Source organism: Chelonia mydas, chromosome 11 (genome assembly GCF_015237465.2).
Source record: "Chelonia mydas isolate rCheMyd1 chromosome 11, rCheMyd1.pri.v2, whole genome shotgun sequence".
In the NCBI taxonomy this organism is placed as follows: domain Eukaryota; kingdom Metazoa; phylum Chordata; order Testudines; family Cheloniidae; genus Chelonia; species Chelonia mydas.
In genome coordinates, this window is record NC_051251.2 from 8,376,355 (window position 1) to 8,400,380 (window position 24,026).

A 24,026-nucleotide genomic window follows, 5' to 3' on the forward strand; every position below is an offset into this window, starting at 1 on the left:
AGTGTTTAACCAAGCCTGGAAAACTTTGTTCAGGCTGCTCCTGTGCCTTTGCTGGTCAGAAGGGTAGGAACAGTGGTGAGCTTCGCTATCATTGCCACCAGGGCGGGGGGAGAAGTGGGAGGTGCGCTGGGGAGGTTCCATGACATGTCTGCTGTAAAAGTGTCCTCACTAGGCTCCAGAGTTAACAGGCACCTAAAGGACAGGGACCACCTCCTGCACTCAGCCTTTGGTTTCAAGCATGGGGTGTGGCCAAAGGGAGGGGCCCTTCACTTAAAGGGGAGCTTCCTGTGCTCCTCCAGCCCCCCCTCCCCAGCGGAACTGCTCCTGCCTCTCTCCCTGGTGCCTCAGGCTGGTGGCACTGTCCTGCTCTGATGCACTGGAACCAGGGCCCTTTTAAGAGGAGCAGGTACTTGTTACCTATGCCCGCCCTCCTTTCACCAGCAGCACTGCCCCTTTAAGGAGAGCTGTTCTCTGCGGGTCCTATGGTGGGTGACTGCCCCTCCAAGGAGAGGTGGTCCTGCGTAGGCCCTCTGGCGGGTGGCGCAGCCCCTTTAAGGGGAGGTGGTCCTGTGGAGGCGCTGGGGGAGGGTGGCATAGCCCCTTTAAGGAGAGGTGGCCCCGCGTAGGCCCCCTGGAGTGTGGCACTGCCCCTTTAAGGGGAGTTGTTCTCTGTGGGCCCTGTGGCGGGTGGCACGGCCCCGTAAGGGGAGAGGGCTCTCCGTGGGTCCTGTGGAGCGTGGCATTGCCCCTTTAAGGGGAGCTGACGCCCTCGGGCGGGCGGCACGGTACCTTGAAGGGGAGGCCGGGGAGGGACCTCGCGGAGCCGAGCGGCCATTTTTGGCCCGCCGGCCGGTTCTGTGCCCGCCCCCGAAACCGCCCCAGTCTCCGCCCTCCGATCCCGAGCCGCCGCCGGGGCTCGCTCCTACTGCAGCTGCCGGGGCCGGCTCCGCTCCCGAGCGGGCCAGCAGGTGAGAGGGGCGGGGCGCTGCCGGGGGTCCCCACGGGCGCCGGCAGGCTGGGGGGGGGCGTCTGTCAGGGCAACCCCCGCGTGGTATAGTGTGGGGGCGAGCCCCCCTTTCCCTGCAGCCGCCCCACCCCCCGGTTCCGCCCCACGCCGAGTCGCCCCCCTCCCCCCCACCCCCCGGTTCCGCTCCAGCCCCCCCACCCCGAGTCGCCCCCCTCTATTCCCCATCCCCCCCACCCCCCGGTTCCGCTCCAGCTCCCCCCATCCCCCCCACCCCGAGTCGCCCCCTCTATTCCCCATCCCCCCCACCCCACGGTTCCGCTCCAGCCCCCCCACCCCGAGTCGCCCCCCTCTATTCCCCAGCCCCCCCACCCCCCGGTTCCGCTCCAGCTCCCCCCATCCCCCCTCACCCCCAGTTCCGCTCCAGTCGCCCCCCCTCTATTCTCCCTCCCCCCCACCCCCCGGTTCCGCTCCAGCCCCCCCCCCCACTCTGGTGTACGGGGGCTCCAGCCTCGTGGGCGCCCCCCTCACCCCCCGGGCTGTGCCCTGGCCGGGGATTTGCCCCCGGGTGCTGCCCGAAGGACCCCCCAGGCGCGTGCCGGGCGGGCAGAGGGAGCCGGGCAGAGGATCCTCGCCAGGCTCGGCCCGTCCTGGGAAGCGGGGTGGGGTGTTGCACGCCGAGAGAGACGCGGGTCTGCCCCCGTCTCGGCCGGTCGGGTCACGGCCGCCCTGCCTGGGCCGCCCCGCGTGATTGCGCCGGAGGCACTGGCAGCGTCCCGGGCTTCAATGGGGGGGGGCGCAGCATGAAGACGGTGCAGAGCTGCTGAGCTGTTCGCCGGGGTCTGGGCATTCAGGACCTCTTCCCCCACCCCCCTCTGGGACTCTCTCTGATTTTATAGCCCAGGGAGGTCGGGAACAATCTCACCCCCGCCGAGGTGTGAGACGAGGTGTCTGCACAGCGCGCACACGCACAGCCCCCCTCCTTGTGACAGTGGGTCTCAGAGCCCGTGGGTCATGCTGCAGGGCTAGAACTAGCAGTGCAGATGTTTGGGCTCAGGCTGGTGCCCCGGCTCTGAGAGCTGGGCCCAGCCCAAGTCCAAACGTCTACATGGCGATTTCTCGCCCTGCAGCCTAAGCTGGGGTGGGTTGACCCAGCCTCAGAGCCCGCTGCCCTGTTGTTGTTGTTTTATGTGTAATGAAACTCTTGGGTGGACCTAGAAAGAAATCTGTGACTGTCTGCTGTGTAAGGGGCATAAGTGCATCAACTTTCTCCTCTGGAAATCCAGGCAGGCCACATATGCTTTTTGTAGTTTTATTGCGTGTGTTACTTAGTGATGATTCATTCTCTAATTTTAAGCCTTTCAAGTGTTATTTAAAGGTGCTTGAATGGTATTTTCCTGGGCACCAGATAAGGTAAGAAGTTATAGTTATTTGTTTTCTAAGCAACAAAGCTGTCTTTTATAGGCAGCTGCTGTACACAGGAATCTGTTACATCTACAGATTACTGGAACAATCCAAATTGTGAGGCAAAATAGTTTTGTACACTGTTTTTTTGTTTTGTGTGTGTCTTCCTCTTCAGTTGCTCTTTTCTGGGTAGATTTGCCAAGCATGAAGCATTGGGAGGAAAGGCAAGAGGAAGCCTCAGCTGTTCAGCAGCTCCTTGCAAGCAACCTGTTGGATGTCTCTGTGAACAGTTATAGCAGAAGCATGTGGCTTCCCACTGTCCTGTTTAAATACTAAACTGCAGTGGGTAGCTTTGTAAACTCTGCTACTGTTTTTTTGGGAGGTGAAGACAAAGAGGAGACAGGGCTGGGGCAGGAGACAGAAATGAAATGATGTTCAGCTTGCCATTTTCTGTGGCTTCTTAGTTAGGTTTTCTGACTGTCCCTTTAAACCATATATTTTTCATTTTAATTAAATATGAGACATAGGCCTCATCCTTCTAGTCTACTAGTTTCAGTAAAACTGACGTTATGAATGGCAGCAGATGTTATTGGATTATATTATGAATGGGAGTGGATATTATTGTGGGTTTATGACGCAAGTCATATTTGTAATTTTTTTTTTTAAGTCTCTCTTGCTATTGGTCTTAGTTAACCTTAGAGGAATTTCTGATTTGCACCGTGATAGCATGTGGCAGACAAGTCCAGACAGAAGACGGAAGATACATTTGGTGTTTTTTCCTTTTGGGTTGTGATTAAGGTTGAAACTTACAGGGAATCAGCTTGTTTTGACTCAAGTGTGATTCATGCAAGGTGCAAATCTCCAGGTGCTTGTCATAGCACAGTTTAAACCACGGGATCAGGGGTGACTGACCTTCCCAAAACAGTCTTAGGCCTTGTGTGCGTTACAAATGCTATGGAACCTGGCCACAGAGGAGGCATCACATGAACTGGTTACAAACATGTTTTCACTTTGTAATGTAGGCTGGTTATTACCTTTTGTGTGATTAAGGTCCAGATCATACTACAAACTGGATCAGCTTTTAGATTCCCTTGTTGCAAACAACTGAATCCCTGCATAGAGCATAATTGAAGTCAGCGGGGCTGTGCTAAAGTACAGGCTTCCACCTGTGCAGATCAACTTACAGGATGGAGGCCCAAGCTTGGAACTAACTTAGGGGACTTTTCTGTTGTGACTCAAGTCCCCTGATGGGATTGTATTTGTAGTTTAGATAGGAACTTGCAGCCTGGGTATGTTTGCCAGCTCAGGCACTCATCCACCTAAATCAGCGTTTCTGTGACTGAAAAGGAATAAATGTGTACAAATTGTCTGATTTGTTTATAAATTGGATTTTGTGCACAATCCAAAGAGTATTAAGAACTGTTTGTAACTTGTTCCATATGAAAAGGGGAGCATTTCAATCAGGAAAGTAGCCTTGGAGAAAGCATAACTAACTAATTTAGGGACATGAAGAAATTTGACTGCCATGGGTATAAGCTCACTGTTAACCGTGTGAGATCTGAATAAGGAGTCACTGGATTTTCCTAAAATACTTTACTTTAAGCACCGGAGTTGTCTTAATATGGTGCTGGGAACCAATCCCTGAATCCCATTCAGTGTTTCACTAAGGCTTTTATTTGGGATTTTCTAAGGAGCTGAAAGGAGTTAAGCACCCAGATCCCTAAACAATTCAATTGAATTTGAGTCCCTAATTCCATTAGACCCCCTGGAAAATCACAGGCTTCATTAAGTGCTGTCTTAGATTCTTTTGCTTTCTTGAAATGTTAACATCTGTCCTTTCTTTGTCTTGGGGCTCCATAGCAAAGATGTTACGTTTCTTTCGACGAACTCTGGGGCGTCGGTCTATGCGCAAGCATGTGGAGAAGGAGCGGCTAAGAGAGGCCCAAAGAGCTGCAACCCACATCCCTGCGGCGGGAGATGCAAAATCCATCATCACTTGTCGAGTATCGTTGCTGGATGGAACTGATGTCAGTGTGGACTTACCGGTATGAAAGAGAGACAGCTGCTTTTTAAATACTATTGACTTGCATCAGTCAGGTTCAGTTCTTTATTTTCTATGAAATGGATAAAGCTATATATGCCTGTTTGTCATAGCAACCAACCCAGATCTATTAGCATCTGATTATAAATAGGTGCTGAAAGGATAATGCAGTGGTTAGTCAGTGCTGTCAGTTAACATGTTCATTGTGCTGTAAATATTGAATGTTTTTCACTGTGCTAGTGAGTTGTGGCATACTGAGGTAGGTCTAACTTAGATGGAGAGATGCTTAGCAGCATTTGGGGGTGGTTCATATTTCCTTTTCAGTCCTGTGCATGCACATTGAAGGAGAAGTTAAGCCCCTTGGTGTAACTCAGTTAATGGGAGTGATGTGCAGGGAAATAAAAATTGTTTCTGAAGTTCTGCTACCTTTTCATTCAGCAGCTTTCTACCTGATATCTATGTAGACAGATCACTGTTGGCATGTACCAGATTATTGAAAGTTCACATCCTTCAAATCTGAATGCTGACTTCTCTGATAAACCTGCGTAAAGAACCTTAAATAATATGTTTGATTGTGTGTGATGTGTCTGTTTAAAAATACAGGGCAGCCTAAAGAGCTGAAGATCATTTGTGAGTGTTCGTTTGCTTTGCATGATGACGTATTGGCCAACAGGACTGACAATGGTGACTGCTGCCACTCACCTCTCTTTAGTTTGTAGCTATGTCAGTGATGTCTTGTTTGAGTTTGAACAGCCCAGTGTTGAGAAGCTGTGGCTCACTGCGGCTCTCTTAACGTATGACTAGATCATGAAAGATGTTGACTTCGGTGTGAGTTGCTCAGTACCAATGAGATTGTCGGAGCCACTGCTCAGAATGGTTGCTCTGCAAGTCCTGTCTTAAAGCAAATGGACTTTCTCTCATAATTAATTGTTCAAGAATGTGTTAAAATTAGGGCTGTCGATTAATCGCAGTTAACTCACATGGTTAACTTTAAAAAATTAATCGCAATTAAAAAATGAATCACGATTAATCGTGGTTTTAATTGCACTGTTAAACAATAAAATACCAGTTGAAATGTATTAAGTATTTTTGGATGTTTTTCTATACTCTCAAATATATTGATTTCAGTTACAACACATAATACAAAGTGTACAGTGCTTACTTTATATTATTATTTTGATTACAAATATTTGCACTGTAAAATGATAAACAAAAGAAATAGTATTTTTCAATTCTCCTCATAAAAGTACTGTAGTACAATCTCTCTATCATGAATGTTTAGCATATCTGGCATGTAAATACCTTGCAATGCTGGCTACAAAAGTGCCATGCGAACACCTGTTCTCACTTTCAGGTGACATTTTAAATAAGAAGCGAGCAGCATTATCTCCCATAAATGTAAACAAACTTGTTTCTCTTAGCGATTGGCTGAAGAAGAAGTAGGACTGAGTGGACTTCTAGGCTCTAAAGTTTTACGTTGTTTTGTTTTGGAAAGCAGTTATGTAACCAAAAAAAATCCACATTTGTAAGTTGCACTTTCACGATAAAGAGATTGCACTATGGTACTTGTATGAGGTGAACTGAAAAATACTATTTTTTTGTTTTTTTTTCACAGTGCAAATATTTGTAATAAAAAATAAATATAAAGTGAGAACTGTACACTTGGTATTCTGTGTTGTAATTGAAATTAAATATTTGTGGATGTTTTCTACATTTTCAAATATATTCAAGAAATGGTATTCTATTGTTTAACAGCACGATTAATCGCAATTAATTTTTTTTAATTGCTCGACAGCCCTAGTTAAAATAGCATTGGGCGTTCTAGGGATTGCTTGACTATCCAGTAGTACTGTGGTGGCAGTGAGGTACAGTGGCTGGAAAATAATCCCTTCTCCAATACTTGAAACAGAGTTCCTGAATTTTTTAAAAAATATTAGAAACATTGCATTTATAGAGATGTTGTCTAAACTGACTAACAAATAAGGCCTTTAGAGTGAGTAGTAAAATAATACGCCCCTGTAAATTTTGTTGAAACAATATAAGTAGCATGTCCAGGGCTGTTTTATATGTAAAATGCTTGACCTGGAACCAGAAATGCCCACAAACACTTTATAATCATAGCTGCAATAGTAAGTACTAAAGTATAGTGACTATACACAACTAGAACAATAATCTTTCTGCAGCTGGCGCTGGCTCTACAGGCAAATTCCTGGTGTCTGTACTAACATTTTTGATTCTATGAGGAACATAAATTGATCTTTGAGAGGTGTCATGACTTATCATCCAGGTGACTAAATGTAAAGATGAAGGCATAAGTTACCTTTTTTCTTTCTAGAAGAAATCTATCATTCCTCTTTCTTGCTCCCTTGGAGACTTTTGCAGGCTAATCATTATTATCCAGGAGAGTTACTTCCTTGCCTTCTGTGAAATGACTTGGTCAGCCATCCAGTGCTTGTGCTCCAGGAGTCAGTGTCACCATCACACACACTAGGCCTCGTTTGTGGCTGTCTGGGAGAACAGTAACTGCAAACGAGCATGCTGTACTTGTGCAGCTACTTGTAGTATTTATAGTGTGTTGTTGGTGGTTAGCACAAGTGCTTGCTTTCCACAGCAGCACTGCTCATTGGCTTCTTCAGAGACTTTCCATTCGTTTAAGATGACTTACTGGTCACACACTCTGCCTTTGTGTGTTGGGGAAGAAGGAAAAAGTAGCGGAAATGCAGGGTGAAACAAAGAACTTGAACACTGGTTAGAACACTAGTTAGGGAATGTATGGGTGGGGCAAGAGGATAGCTTCAAACAAACAATCCACTTTGAAACTAGCAAGAAATTTCCCTGCCAACTCCTTTTCTTATTGATTGCTACTGTTTCCTCCTCTTTCTCACACACATCCGATGAAGTGAGCTGTAGCTCACGAAAGCTTATGCTCAAATAAATTGGTTAGTCTCTAAGGTGCCACAAGTACTCCTTTTCTTTTTACACAATCTGCTGTGATTTAAGGTAATCTTTCCATTCAAGGGCCTGTTTTGATTCTTGTCTTTGGAGTGTGTGGAACCCAAATGTTTCTGGAGTGCTCTGAGAGAGAACAGCTTCCTACAACAGACACTTAACTCATGGGGTAATTGGACTGGTAATGGGCTTTTGTCCTCAAGTGTCAGCACAGAAGTCACTAAGCATTCTGTCCCCTCTCTGCATCCTCACATGTTGCTGTCATTGCTGATGTCCTGCAACAGCTAAAATGAGAGGGAAGGCAGCTAGAGTGTTGAAGGTGGAAGTCTTGTGCTAGTTGTAAATATTTTTTGAAGTTTTATGCCATGGCACTGCAGGAGGCAAGAAGAGTTTCCTTGACTACAACATTATGTTGTTCCTAGTGTGTGTGTGTGAGAAACTTTTCTTTAAGGAAAGAAAATCATGAACAACTGGTGCCACGCCTGACCAAAATAGTGAGTGCCTCTTTCAGAGAAGGAATCTCCCCTTCCTCCTTCAAACACTTATTAGTCCAACCAACACTGAAGAAACCCATCCTGAATACTTCAGTCATAGGCAGCTACAGCCCAGTGTCAAACCTGCCGTTCCTCAGGAAGCTCACAGAGAAGCTAGCAAAAGGTCAGCCATAATGAGCTCATCTGACATTCTGGATCCTGCACAATATGCTTCAGGCCTGGACATGGAACCAACACCACTTTAGTGCACTGTTGAATGATCCCTTCCAGTCAGTGGGTGGAGGACAGACATCCATTTTCATCCTGCTGGACCTCTTTACAACATTTGTCACTGTTGACCGTAAAATGGTGCGCTCTCGCTTGAGAGGTGTGGCAGGGGTTCATGTGCTAAAGTGTTTTGAGTCCTTTTCTGGAAGGATGCTCCCAAATAAGTAGTGATGGGGAAACTGCATCTCCATCACCAGACCCCTTACCTGTGGAGGTCCGCAAGGATCAGTTATCTCTCTGGTCCTTTTCTGTGCCTACATAGGTGAATTTGTCAGATGACACTGACTTAAATGCCAGCAATATGCAGAAGAGACACAGCCTATTCTTCACCACATGCAACCAAACTGCTACCACCAATATGGCTCAATGTTTAGATAAGATCAACTCTTGAATGAAGAACAGCTGGCTGAAGGCGAACCCAAACCAGATGGAGGTAAAGTATTTTGAAATGTGTGCAGCCATGGTGCAGTATCCTTTGGTTGAAGATACACTTGCACAATCAATCAATTCAGTCCGTAGTTTAGGAGTACTCATGGATTCCTCATTGATGTAGAGCTCTCACATAACCGCATCTGTGAGTAACAGTTTTTACCATCTTTCCTTGGCTAGGAAACTCAGTCCCATCCTGGCAGATGAAGATCTGGCCTCAGTTATTCAGCCTCCATCACGACTTGGCTGGATTACAGCAATGCAATATATATGGGTATGAAGCCTTCAGCACTTAGAAAACTCCAACTACTGCAGAATTCCTTGGTGTGTCTTCTCAGCAACACAGGTCACCAGGGACGTATCAGACCTGTCCTCTGCTGTCTACACTGGCTTCTTGTAGACCATTGAATCAAATTCAGAATCTCAGTCATTATTTTCAAAATGCTCCATAGCCTGGGCCCAGGCTATCTAAACAATCTGAAGCTCTGGGACAAACACTGTGGTCAATAGCTTTGCTCCTCTGGCACAGTGAAACCCTCTACCACAACAGTAAAACTCGTCCAAGCAGGAGACAGAACTTTCTCTAGGTGTGGTCTGAGACTATGGAATGAACTCCCCCCAGGAACTAAGGACGATCGCAGACCTCACTACTTTCTGATAAACACGTAGCTTATTTTTTTTAATATATATATATCTGTTGCCATCAAAACAAGACATTCCACTGCACATGCTTCTCCCTCAGATGAGAGAACAAACAACGTGTGACTTTTGTAGTCACATGGCTTTATGCACTATTGAAAAACAATCAGATACTGTGATGTGTGGTATAAAAAACTATATAGACTAGAAGAATAATGTATTATAGCAGGGGTGGCCAACCTGTGGCTCCGGAGCCACATGCGGCTCTTCAGAAGTTAATATGCGGCTCCTTGTATAGGCACCGACTCTGGGGCTGGAGCTACAGGCACCAAATTTTCCAGTGTGCTGGGGGGTGCTCACTGCTCAAACCCTGGCTCTGCCACAGGCCCTGCCCTCTCTCCACCCCTTCCCATCCCCTCCCCTGAGTTTGCCGTGCCCTCGCTCCTCTTCCCGTACCACCCCCCCGCCCCGAGCTTCCTGCACGCCACGAAACAGCTGATCAGGAGGTGGGGGAAGGAGAGGGAGGTGCTCATCGGCGGGGCTGCTGGTGGGTGGGAGGCGCTGAGAGCGGGACTGATGGAGGGGCTGCTGACTTATTACTGTGGCTCTTTGGCAATCTATATTAGTAAATTCTGGCTCCTTCTCAGGCTCAGGTTGGCCATCCCTGTATTATAGGTTAAATAGTGCTACTCTTGAATGGGATTTTAGTTTAAAAGTTTTTCCCAAGTGTGCCTCGGTTTCACTATTTGACTTCTTTAATTGTCCAAGCAATTTTCTGTTTTCAGAGAAATGCATGTAGCAGACCCACTAATCCTTATGAATGTTCCACTCATCTCCACCAGCTGAGTCCAGGATTTCAGCATCTATCTCCTACATATAGGTTTCTCCAATCTGTAGTGTGGCAAGGAGGGAGAGGAATTTTTGGAGTGGTATGAGATCTATATTGGGAAGCAATGGGATGAAACTGGATTAAATAAAGAGCTAGGCTGATTTGCACAAACCATTTTCTCTTTTGCTTAAAATACTTCTCAAACTTGCTATGTTAATTCCAGTTGTAAGGCTACAATCCATTTTCTCACTTATGCATGTATGTCTTGTTTAGCATGGAAATTGTAAAATGAAGCTTTTTCTGTCGGTCATAATTCATTCTCATTAAAACTAGGAATTATGTAAACTAAATTCGGACTGCTCCCTGGATTAGTGTTAATTAGCTAAAAAGTCAATTTAAAATTTAGAAGTAATGTTTTATAAAACACATTGAAGATGAAAAGTGCTATATAAGTGCTGATTGCTTCTAGCCAAATTAAAATTCCAACATGGGACTTCCTACATGTCCTATGGCTGTGGAGAAGGAGACAAAACCTGTTCTAGAAAATTATTGCTGCTAGACTGTTTTGTATTTCTGACGGGGTGGGGAAGAGTGGAAACATTATTTTCTGAAACTTCATGTGTGGGTTAACTGTCTGGTCTTGAAACAGGGTTATTGTGATCATATATTTTACTCTATACTGAAAAGTGTTGTGTCATGTATATTTTTTCACATTTATGAAAAAAACATTTAGCCTCTTGTGCCGTAATATAAACTACACAATACGATATAAAGGATTGCCATCCATTGAATAGTTTTGATCCCTTAATTGCACTTGTAATATTGAAGAATCATTGCTGTAAATAAAGTGATCAGTCTCCTTCCTTTCCTGTTTGAATGTTTCCATAAATATTAAAAGCCAGATTTTAAATTTTCATCACATACCGTCAGCCTACAAAAAGGGTATTTTGAGCAAATGAATACGCATTTGCAGAAACACATTCCATGACCACAAGTGGCAGTCCTGAAAATTTGGCTCTCTTAGTTCAAGGATGTGGTCCCTAATTCTCAAAGCCTCAACGTACGTTCTTTACCCGTAGAGCACTGAAACTGAATAGGCAGTCCTAAATCACATGACATAAAGGGATAACAGCGAATATTGTCAGTGACTCAACTTTCCAGTTGAATTGAACAAAGGTTTTCATTACTGCAAACATGTGACTCTTGTAAGCTTCTATCCAAACAAATTCCTGAAAGATCCACAAATGGGACAAAAACTAGAATTAATTCTTCCGTCTGCTGAAGCCCAAGCCCCACTGCCCTAGGCTGAAGCCAAAGCGTGAACAACCTAGCTTTGTGGGCCCACTGTGGCGTGGGTCCCCAGGCAGTTGCCCTGCTTGCTACCCCTTAATGCTGGCCCTGGCTTTTAATCTATTGGATATGCAGAAAAAGAGTTGTTGTGGCACAGGTGTGCTGTGGAGTTTTTATACCATGTCGGGGGGGCTCGGAAAGAAAAAGGTTGAGAACCCCTGGCCTAGAGGACAAATGTGGTAGAAATATATGATGATCCCTGTCCCAAAGAATTTACAATCTAAAGAACAAGACTTAGCAGGTGGATGAGATAGGCAGGCCAGGGCAGAGTGTTTGGTAAATGCAGAAGGGAGGAGGTTTTTCTTAACTGACCTCTGATACTCTGAAAGGAATCTTCTACAGTTCATTTCTCCTAGAAGTATTATGACTGCAACAGGGAGCTGGTTTGGGGGATAGTGAGTTTAGTAGTGACATAATGGAGATGGGGTAGAGATCTTGTGTTTTTCAGGCATAGATAATCCCTTCTCCCCAAAAGGGATGGGAGTGCAGGAAAGAAATTACCTCTTGATAACTTCCTTGGGTAGTAAAATGGGTGTGGGGTTTAAAAAAAAAATCTTTATTTTGGGTTATTCACATGCGGGGGGGGGTCAGGCAGTATAGAATAGTAAAAGTGTGAGCTGCCCAGCCTGTGAAAATGCACTTGTCTGTACAGTGTAAGGGTCATATCCTCAACTGATATAAGTTAGTGTAGATCCATTAAAGCTGTGTTACACCAACTGATGATCTGACCCAGTTACTGGGAACAACTTTTTTTTTGGAAGGAAGCAGGTCGTGAAGCCACTTCCATTTTCTAAAACTGAGCAGGTGCTGGCTTATACTGTAAGTACAAATCTGAGACACATGAACATGGCTGATTGTCCATAAGGATACCCTTCACCACTGGCAACCTAGATATGAACCTTGGCTTCACTTACCATTGACGATGGGTTGTTTGATTTAACTCCAGTCTCTGTGTTACCAAACAACTGCATGTTAGTACAATTGTTGACCTTTGATGAAGAAAACCATGGTACTGGACTAGTAAGGGGTGATGCATGGGAGTGTGCAGTATGGCATCCTCCATGGAGGAGAGGTGAGAGTCACACTAAGACGGCTCCTCCCCATGGTTAATTTTGGAGGGGTGGGGATTATTTCCCACTATGAGGACACTTCATGTGTGTCTGACACAGAAAGTCATAAATATCCCCTCGTAGAAGGGTTTGGGGATCTAGTACATGGTATTCCCTGACTGTTTCCTCCTAAAGAGTGGTGTCTCATTCTTAAGCAGGAAGCTGACAGTTGATTTAGGTCTAGGGCTTGTCTACACTTGTAAACTTACCCAAAATAGCTATTCCAAAATAATTATTCTGGAATAATTATGTTGGCATAAGCCCCTGTGTGGATTAACCTAAAACCAGTAAAAGGCGCTCTTATTCCGGAACAAGTTTGTCCACACAAGGCATTATTCAAAAATAGCTATTTTGGTACATTTCAAATATAGACAAGCCCTTCGCTGCCCTGTACTATTCAAAGACTTATTTTATTTAAACAACCCAGCCCTCTTGCTGTTAGAGGGTTTTTTCCCCCTATTACCTCCTGCCTAGTTTAATAATCTACATTAATCAAGCGTTGGGATTTCAAGAAATTACATATGCATGAGGAGGTTAATTTGTCTCCATGAAGGGAGAACCAGTCTCAAATTTAGGTCTGTTTGTGGGTGAAGTAGTTAATGCTTTATTGGAAATCATTAAGCAACTTGGAAGTGCTTAACTGCTTGTCCTTTGAGGTAACCCCAGCTCTGCCAAAACACACAAGGTAAGAGTGAGATCAAAATACCAGTCTAAAAAAAACTGAGTGTTTCTACAACTGAGTTGTTACTTTATAGTCTCTTATAAATGGAAATGCAATAGAAATGTATCTTTGCTATTCCTTTGGAACGTGCTGGGAATGGCAGTTTTATTGAACACAAGTAAGTTTATGTGAACCCATAAAAAGTAACTTATTGTAGAGTTCATCCCTTGGCTTCCATTAGTTAAACATAGACAGTAGGAGACCTGTTTAACAAACCTTTGGGAATGTATGTGTAGCTCCCAGCAGTGGAGTTTTCAACTAAAACTTTAAAATTTGTTTAACTTACACCAAATGGGTATTTTACATTTATTGTTTGATATAAATTGTGTCCATAAAACTGTGCGTGAGGGATGCTGGATTGACAGGGCCAGTAGCTAAGTCAGAAGCACAGTACAGGCAGGAATACAGGCTTTCCCACCAATACCTTAAATCCCATCCTTGAGGGACTGCCTCCCGCGGAATTCAGTCTCTGTCCATTTGGTCCTTTGTCCCTCTGCTTAGACTGCCAAGATAGGTGCTACTTGTGATGTGGACATCTACCCACTGGGAAATAAACATCCATGAATTTCAGGTGTCACTGAGTGGCTTTTAGACAATAACAGCTTTTACAACCTGAGCCAGGGTCAAACTGATGTTGTAGATCAGGGGTGGGCAAACTTTTTGGCCTGAGGGCCACATCGAGGTTCTGAAACTGTATGGAGGGCCGGGTAGGGAAGGCTGTGCATCCCCAAACAGCCTGGCCCCTGTCCCCCTCAGAACCCTCGACCCATCCAACGCCCCCTGCTCTTTGTCCCCTAACTGCCCCCCCTCGGGACCCCACCCCCATCCAACCCCCCGTACCCTGACTGCCCTGACCCCTATCCACCCCCCCCGACAGGCCCCCCAGGACTTCCACACCTATCCAACCCCCGTGTCCCCTGACTGCACCCCCCGAACCTCTGCTCCCCGGGACCGACTGCCCCCTGCTCCCTTACCATGCTGCTCAGAGCAGCAGGCCGGGCAGCCGCGCTGCCTGGCTGGAGCCAGCCACATTGCCGCGCTACCCGGCAGGAGCTCGCACCGCTGCCCAGAGTGCTGGTGGCATGGTGAGCTGAGGCTGAGGGGGAGGGGGAACAGCAGGGGAGGGGCCAGGGGCTAGCCTCCCCGGCCGGGAACTCAAGCACTGGGCAGGATGTGGCCCATGGGCCATAGTTTGCCCACCTCTGTCCTAGATGGAGGTAAGGGGCTCTCATTTACCTGTTCGTTCAGCTATTAGCATTATAAAGCTTGAAACGTAGCTTGAATAGCCGTTTATAATATATAGATATTTTAATAAAAGTAAAATCTAAAATGCAGTTGTTGTGGAGCCTTTTCCTTGGCTTTAGACCAGGCATCAGGTCCTCGGTGTGAGCTGATGCCTTTTGTAACTTCACCTTTCCCAAACCTGAATTTATTTCACTTTGATCAGCCTGTCTTTCCTATTGTTTATGCTGCAGGAAACATCCACTTGTTAAGATAAAATATTAATAACTCAATGTGTTGTTTTGGAAGAAAGAGGACCTTGGCTCAAATGTCTTAAAAGTGGAAGAAATTATTATTTTAAATAAACAGATGAGCTCCTGTTGGTTCAAGAGTTGTAACAAAGTTGTTCGGAGAGTTTTTAATACATTTTTTTTAATAATAATGACTGTATTAACTGAAACTAACAGAAGAGGCTGATGGTCTGTCCCCAGTGCCTCCTCTTATACTTGATGATTGCTGTGCATATATGTGAGGTCACTTGCTGTTCCAAGTCCTCCTGGTACTTAGTAATAAGGGAGTGATAGAAGAGTATGACAGCCTGAAATCAGTGTCTAGGCCAGAGGTTCCACAAACTGAGGGGTGCACCATGCCCTTGGGGGGCCTGAGCAACATTTGGGGGGGGGCGGTGGGGAGGGAGCACCACCCAGCCCTCCTTCGCTCCCAGCTCTACTGTGGCCCCAGCTCCTGGGCCCAGGCCTGGCCCCGCCCCCAGCCTCAGCTTCCGGCCATGGCTCCGTTCCCAACCCTGCCCCCAGATGCGGCCCCAGTCTCAGGCCCTCTCTGTGTCCCCCCACTCCTGGCCCCAGGGAAGGGCGTGGACAGGGACAAGGGGGGGCGTGATCCTGAAAAGTTTGGGGACCACTGGTCTAGGCTTTTGTCATATTTGATTTAGAGCTTTCAGTATAAAATGTAGGTTTGAATCATATTGAAAGAGAGGTTTAACCCAGGACCACGGTTACAGTTTTAATTAAATGCAAAGTATTTAAAGATCAGAGTACCATAGGGTGGTAAAAAGTTTGCTTGCTCTTTTAGTATGGGATTTAGTGGTTGAAGCAGAGATGGAGGAACTTCTGAGAATAAGAATTATAGTTAGCTCTCAATATTACTTTATAAACAAAGCAAATTTTGTAGAAATCATTAGACTGTACTCAATGGCTTTTGTATCTGTGTTCAACTCATTTGACAACTTTTTTAAACAAACCTAGCCAAGAATTCTGTGATAGACTCTTTCACCCTGGTAGTGAGCTTCTAGTGAGTTGGCATACAGTATGGGACAAAAGTTTGGGTTTTACTCAACTCATAACTGTGTAAACCTGTTAAAGTTGCTGAGTGCCAACAGTGTATTAAGAATCACATCAGTTGTTTACAAAACCCAGCCACTTACATTAAACATGTACACTGCCTGACTAATAAACATAAATAAATTTATTTCTACTTGATAAAAATAATATATCTTTCATCACAACATAACAATCTTAACTCTGACCCATGGGTTTTCTTAGTGGATTTTTATTATCTTGATGTTGTATCTAAATATTTTCTGTTACAGGAGACTAAGTGAGAAATACTTGTTAAAATCAAGCAGTAGATAATAAAAGTTTTGATAAAGTGCTTCCTGGAGAATAGTGTTGTTAAAGGAATTTAATAGGAAAAGTATGTAGCATTTTTATGTATATGTAAATTTGACTTGTTTGAAGCTGATCAGCTGCCACAATGCACAGAATTTTTAACGTTTGATTTTAAAATGTTTTATGTTCATACTTTGTATTTATCACAGAAACATGGTATTTATTTGGGATCAGAGATAAGGTTGCTATTCTATGATTTTATATATATATATATATATACTGACATTTTAAGTGTATGGGTTTTATCAGCGATGTGTTATGTAAATACTTTTCAGTAGTGTCCCTTAGCGATCTTAGCTGTTTCTTTAAATACAGACTGGCTTTTGGTATTTTTGCTGTTGGTTTTTGTGTATGCAGGTAAACGAAGATAATAGGTTTTTTAAAAAATAAATAGGATGGAGTGGCTCACCAGATTAATAAATTAAAGGAGTGAATGGTACACATTTCTGTGAATAAGCAATGCATCTCTCTACTATGTATGTAAGGGTTGTGAAATCACTTGTTGGTGAGAGTGCACTGTGTTCGAGAAATGTTGCTTGATTCGCTTTGCTTTAGTCATTTGAAAGGATTTGATGACTGAGCTATCCTAGAGTATAGTCTTTGTATGATTTTGGTTTTCCCCCCCTCGCATCTGCTTCAAAGGTGAAGAATTATAAGAATTATGTCTGGATTTCTAATAGTGGCTATTTCTATACCTGTCCTTGAAAACTGCCTGGTGCATTAGGCCTTGCCAGACGACAACCGTGTTTCCAATTTCATGGCATAAAGTGCCCTCATTGGGCATGCAGGGGGACACAGAGTCGTAGGGTTCCTTGCTGAATACTTCCAAATTATTGGCATTTTGGCACTAGCTACTTATAAAGACAGGTTTAAAATCTACATTTGATAAATTACAGATCATTAAATATTTTCATGTACTTGGTGCACCGTAAATGCCAGCAACTCGACAGTTGTAGGTGAGGCTGTTGCCAATTTTGTGTTTAGAAACATTTTTTTGGCATACTCAATTTGTGTTTTCGTAGCCTTGAAAAGGTAATGCAGTAACAAATATACCTGTTATATGCTAATTCATTTTGCAATTTCAGAAAAAAGCCAAGGGCCAACATCTGTTTGAACAGATCATGTATCATCTGGACCTCGTTGAAAATGACTACTTTGGACTGAGGTTCATGGATTCTGCACAAGTGGCAGTGAGTAACAGAGGCTTGTTTTTTCTAGCAACGGTCATTAAGTTTAAACCTTAATGTAACAGGCCAACAGACTACCAAAAAGCAAATGTTTGTAGTTTAAATGATCTTGGATGCAAAAACTGCAGAGCATACCAAAGATTAATCAACCCCATGTTGGCCACCACAGTCCCTTACATATTCTTGTCCTTCACTTTTCTGTCCCATTCCTCTCTCTCCTTTCTGGTTTTAAAGTCACGACAGTTGTTGCAGAAGGACTTTGATACCACAGCACTTTTGTCCAGTAATGTTCGTTAACTAACGATTGCAGAGCGGAACTAGCTGGGATTGGGTTTGCCCAGTCTTTCGTTCTATAGGCAGTGATGCAGGGAGAGGCCTTGTCTGCCCGTTGCATGGTGCCACGGAGCTAGGTAGGGAATAGAGCCGGATCTCAGTAATGTAACATTTTAACCTGACCCAGGACTGACTCTTCTTGTAACAGGAGGGAAAAGGTGCCCTTCTAAGATAAGGGGCTCTGTATCTAGATTTTCGAATTGCTTGGGTGTCCATCACATGTGTGACAAGGTTCCTCCTCTGCCTCGGTGGGTCCTGCGCTTATTGGCAGATTTGCTCGCCTCAGAGATTCACGGCAGCCCTCAGTTTGGCCACTCTTGCTAGTGGCTCAAACCTGCCATCCACTCAGCTAACTTCATCACTGGCCAGCATGGGGGAAATGGAGAACAATCCCTGCAGTCTCTGTGTCCCACCTGGTGGGTCGGGGACAGGGCAGATCCCTTTCCAATTTAGACCTTCCTTTCTCGTGTTTCTCACAGACCAAGTCAACTCCTCCTGTGTCCGATCAGGAGTTGGGGGATAGGGGGGAACCTGGGCCCACCCTCTACACTGGGTTCCAGCCCAGGGCCTTGTGGATAGCAGCTGTCCACAATGTTCCCTGTATCAGCTGCGTGACAGCTACAATTCCCTGGGCTACTTCCCCATTGCCTTCCCCCAGGACCTTTTTTATCATCACTGCAGGATCTTCCTCCTGAAGCCTGATCACACTTGAATACTTCACTCCTCCAGCAGCAGGCCTTCTCACTGCCTGCTCCTGGCGTGCCCCCCTACTAACTGATGGGAGGTCCTTTTTCAACCAGGTGTCCTGATTAGCCTGCCTGCCATAATTGAATCTAGAAAGTTCTTAATTGGCTCCAGGTGTCTTGATTAGCTTGCTTGTCTTAATTGGTTCTGGCAGGTTCCTGATTGCTCTAGGGCAGCCCCTGCTCTGGTCACTGAGGGAACAGAAAACTGTTCATTCAGTGGCCAATATATTTGCCTTCTGCCAGACTCCTGTATCCCACTGGTCTGGGTCTGTCACACATGTCTCTTTGGTACAGATGACCAGGTTGTCCATGCATTTCAAAATCACTTCAGATTTATTTCAAGAGTAACACACCAAAGTCAGCAGGGTAGGAATGGCAGCTACTGGTGATATAAGCAGCTGAACTGCTCTAGTTCAGTCTGCAAGATAAAGGTACTGACACTAGTCCACTGACTTCTGAAATATTTGTCAAAAGTTGAAATTTTTAGGGTCAGACGAGAACTATTTACCTTAAAATAGCATGTTAGTTGGCTTGCTGCTAAAACATGAAGTTCTCCTTGTTTCCTCCCCTGGTAGACAAGGCAACCAAACAGGCTGGCTGGCCTCTCTAGAATCTGGATGAGCTGTTCCCAAATCCCTGCATACCTTGGTGGTATCCTACATAAAGCAGTCTCCATGGATCTCTCTTCACACTTAACTTGTATTGCAGAGAGGGGTTTCCTTTAGGAAAATAATCTGACCTTGAACATTTGATACTTAAGGCAAATTTCACTGCTGACATGAGTAGGCACAATTCCACTCCAGTTCTCTGAGTGGCACCCATTTACACCAGCAGTGAGTATGGCACTTGCTCTCTTGGATTACAGAGGACACCTGGCACTGTGGGAGAAAAATCAAGGGTGCCTCCTTCCACCCTGGAGACTCCAGCAGAGATGGTTGGAGCAGCATCTGTCTATCTGCTTGCCTGCTGCTGACTTGTCAGCAAAAACACTAGTTTGGAAGATTGCTGGAGGGCTAGTGATGGGAATTAATTTTTAGCACCTGAGGTCACCTTGGAAAAGTAGTTAAAGAAGAGGGTAGGTACGTACATGGACTACCAAGGAGAGACGTAGGCCCTCTGGCAATTTTACTAGATAAAATACACTCCAGAAAAATACTGAGATCCCCTTCACTATTTGTGCACTGTGAAGAAAATGTTCTCTTACTTCCCTTTCCTTATCTGCACCTGTTGCTGCTATTTATCCATATGCCATGGAGCATTTAGATGGTTACTATCCTGATATGACAGACTATTGAAACTGCTTTAAGAATTTACAAGCTGTGTACATGACGTTGTGTGCTGTATTACTACACCTGCAATACAAATCTAGCCCCTTGAGATTGTTGCACTTCAGTTTGCTCATAAACTGCTCCATCACACTTCTATGTTCTTTTCACCAAAACAGCGTCCTTTGTGCATGAGGGCATAGAGACAGTCTAACTGATTTCCATGCTGTCATGTTCCCTATGAAGAGTTTCCATGTGCCAGTAGCTTATATTAGAGCTCACAGTTTATTCAACTCCACTTGTTAAGCCATGCTGTCTGACTGTTTTTCCTACTTGCCACCCCAATGTCTGGTAACAGTGACTCCTCCTCAGGTGATGGGGTTGTGAGGAAGAATCTTTCCTACCCCAAAAATGGCTCATGGGTTAGTTTCCCTGGATGAGTTAGGTTCCCTGGGCGGGTATTTCCAGTCTAGGTGATTCCAGGTGAGTATTCATCTAGACTGTGTAACATGCTATCTGCAGGCAATTCAGATTGGTTTGTTTCCTTTTTATAACTGTCATGCGCATTTACATTCACTGTTTAACGTGTTTCATTGAGACCCTCATTTATTGTAAGGCTTTTAAATACTGTAGTAAGCTTCTTACTTTGAAAAGACTAAAGCCAAATGGCGAGAAGCAAACAGTTTAATCTTTCTAAAGAACTGTCTGCCTATTATCATGGCAGCTTTTCATTCAAAATGGAGCAAGTAAATTAGTGATAACACTATCCCCGTTCTACAGGTGGGGAACTGAAGTACAGAGAGATCAAGTGACTTGCCCAAGGTCCTGTAGGAAGTCTGTGGCAGAGTCAGGAATTGAATTCAGGCCTCCTGAGTCACAGTCTAGTGCGGTGTTTCTCAAATGCAGCCATCAGGGGCTTTTCGTGCGGCCACAGCCTCTGGGGTGGGGGGAGCAGCAGGGGCCCCTAACCACTCTTGCTAAGATTTTGCAATCTGAGATCCAACCACTGACCTATTTTCTTCTAATAAAATTTTGTAATCCCATGTGAAGTGAAAGAATATCTTATCTTGCTCACCTGGCCTCTGTATTCATTTTTAGTCTGGTGGTTAGGAATATTTTTTGGGCTATAAAGACAGAAGCTGTCAAAAAGGAGCATTTGTGCCAGTTTCTAGAGCATCCAGGGATTGAGCCAAAGCTTATTGTGGTCAGTAGGAAGGCTACTGTTGAATTCAAGTAGCTTTAGATCAATTCAGCGTCAAACGGTATAACCCACCCTAGAGGTGTGAAAAATAAAGATGACATGAGACTTGTTAGGCTAATTAGCTTATCCTTCAGTAACGTAGAAAACATAGTCTGTAACAAGAAGGAAGTACTGAACTTTAAAGTGTGGCAAACTTATAACCTCACTTTAATGTACAGAGAGCATTATCGAGTCAAATGCTACGTAAGTTTAGTGCATTGTAGAATATACTGTTTTTGTTATACTCAAGCAAATACTTCAGCTATGGTAGTTCTTAATACTGAACATGACTTGCATAGCATTGTCTAAATTACAGAGCTATTCCACATAGCAAGAGAAAAGCTATTACTTTTTGTCAAACAAGATTTATTCTTACCACTTTGTTTAAAAAGCTGCTGTTCCTATTTATTTACAAAAAGAAAAGGAGGACTTGTGGCACCTTAGAGACTAACAAATTTATTTGAGCATAAGCTTTCATGAGCTACGGATGAAGTGAGCTGTAGCTCACGAAAGCTTATGCTCAAATAAATTTGTTAGTCTCTAAGGTGCCACAAGTCCTTCTTTTCTTTTTTGTGGATACAGACTAACACGGCTGCTACTCTGAAACCTATTTATTTAGTCTCCCTTTCTGAAGTGATCAACTCCAAATTGTTTTAAGAATAACTTTTAGCTCTTTTTGTTTGTTCAGTATGCAGTTTTCATTGTTCATTAGTGATTCATTCTTCGTTGTGACTGTTAGATTTGGATAAAGGTACTAGAGCGTGTAGAATAAACTCTCATCAAAATGTAAACTTTTTTGGCAGCCCCATTTGCATTCCATCTGAATCACTTGGAATAAATGTAGCCTTCTCTCTTTTAAAAAGTCCCTCCAAGGCTTCCAATGGTAAAAGCTGTTCTGTTTCCCCTTCTCCCATGGTCCCCTCCCCCGTTACCCATTCAAGCTGAACTCCTGGAGGCATTGGTGTTAGGAGCTGAGTCAAGTAAAGTGCTATCAGTGCCTGTCTCCGGCCTTTTAACTGCCTACCACTGGAATGTGGAGGAGATGAAAGAAAACAGACTGGAGATTAAACAGATGTGCACGCAGTCCTGCCGTCTGAAAATGGCCTTCCTCCCCTCCCATCCCCATCTTACCTTCTGTGAAGTATCTGAATCACCAGGCCCCTGTGGGAGCAGTGTGACCCATAGTTCTACCAGAGGAGCACTGCTGATTTATGACACTCAACTGTATTGGCAGCAAGGAGACATCTGAGATCAGCTGACTGAGATGCCTCTTTAAGCATCACATTCCAGCAAAACATGGTGTGCATGGTACCTTGTTCCAGCAGTTCAGCCAGTGTAGTTCTCTTCTAGGATAATGCAACATCTGTTACCTGCCTATGTCACACATTTTGGACAGATCATGCCCCTCTGATATGGGTCTGTGTTGTCCATCGTGTGTTGGGCCCAGCTCTGTCATTGGCCTATGGTACAACCTCTGCAGTACCAGGTGTACGGCTGCACGATTCCTTCTGGGCACACTGCATGTGTGCCTGTGCCCAGGCTTCTTTCTTACCTGTGGATGTGCAGGTTTTTCTCCTATGTGGTCTAATGTGCTAACATAAAATAAGTCATGATTTTTCCCTCTGAGAATTAACTGGTATCTAGCTTATCATAGAATATCAGGGTTGGAAGGGACCTCAGGAGATCATCTAGTCCAACCCCCTGCTCAAAGCAGGACCAATCCCCAACTAAATCATCCCAGCCAGAGCTTTGTCAAGCCTCACCTTAAAAACCTCAAAGGAAGGAGATTCCACCACCTCCCTAGGTAACCCATTCCAGTGCTTCACCATCCTCCTAGTGAAAAAGTTTATCCTAATATCCAACCTAAACCTCCCCCACTGCAACTTGAGACCATTACTCCTTGTTCTGTCATCTGCTACCACTGAGAACAGTCTAGATCCACCCTCTTTGGAACCCCCTTTCAGGTAGTTGAAGCAGCTATCAAATCCCCCCTGATTCTTCTCTTCTGCAGGCTAAACAATCCCAATTCCCTTAGCCTCTCCTCATAAGTCATGTGTTCCAGTCCCCTAATCATTTTTGTTGCCCTCCGCTGGATGCTTTCCAATTTTTCCACATCATTTTTTGTAGTGTGGGGCCTAAAACTGGACACAGTACTCCAGATGAGGCCTCACCAATGTCGAATAGAGGGGAATGATCACGTCCCTCGATCTGCAATGCCCCTACTTATACAGCCCAAAATGCCATTGGCCTTCTTGGCAACAAGGGCACACTGTTGACTCATATCCAGCTTCTCGTCCACTGTAACCTCTAGGTCCTTTTCTGCAGAACTGTTGCCTAGCCATTCGGTCCCTAGTCTGTAGCATTGCACTGGATTCTTCCGTCCTAAGTGCAGGACTCTGCACTTGTCCTTGTTGAACCTCATCAGATTTCTTTTGGCCCAATCCTCTAATTTGTCTAGGGCCCTCTGTATCCTATCCCTACCTTCCAGCGTATCTTCCGCTCCTCCCAGTTTAGTGTCATCTGCAAACTTGCTGAGGGTGCAGTCCATGCCATCCTCCAGATCATTAATGAAGATATTGAACAAACCGTCCCCAGGACCGACCCTTGGGGCACTCCACTTGATACCGGCTGCCAACTTGACATGGAGCCATTGATCACTACCCGTTGAGCCCGACAATCTAGCCAGCTTTCTGTCCACCTTATAGTCCATTCATCCAGCTCATATTTCTTTTACTTTCTGGCAAGAATACTGTGGGAGACCATGTCAAAAGCTTTCCTCAAGTCAAGGAACAACATGTCCACCGCTTTCCCCTCATCCACAGAGCCAGTTATCTCGTCATAGAAGGCAATTAGATTAGTCAGGCATGACTTGCCCTTGGTGAATCCATGTTGACTGTTCCTGATCACTTTCCTTTCCTCTAAGTGCTTCAGAATTGATTCCTTGAGGACCTGCTCCATGATTTTTCCAGGGACTGAGGTGAGGCTGACTGGCCTGTAGTTCCCAGGATCCTCCTCCTTTTCTTTTTTAAAGATGGGCACTACATTATCCTTTTTCCAGACATCCGGGACCTCCCCCGATCGTCATGAGTTTTCCAAGATAATGGCCAATGGCTCTGCAATCACATCCGCCAACTCCTTTAGCACTCTTGG

The 24,026-nt window shown here is 44.9% G+C and overlaps 1 protein-coding gene across 1 annotated transcript in view; it reads left to right on the forward strand.

Moving 5' to 3' along the window:
- The first annotated feature begins 785 nt into the window (after nt 1-785).
- The window catches only part of EPB41L5 (erythrocyte membrane protein band 4.1 like 5), a 59,046-nt gene continuing 35,805 nt past the window's right edge, over nt 786-24,026 (forward strand). The window contains exons 1-3 of the mRNA XM_037913139.2: nt 786-968; nt 4,229-4,413; nt 17,191-17,295. Coding sequence (XP_037769067.1) covers nt 4,234-4,413; nt 17,191-17,295 — 285 coding nt within the window. The 5' untranslated portion in view covers nt 786-968; nt 4,229-4,233. The remainder of the gene's footprint in view (nt 969-4,228; nt 4,414-17,190; nt 17,296-24,026) is intronic.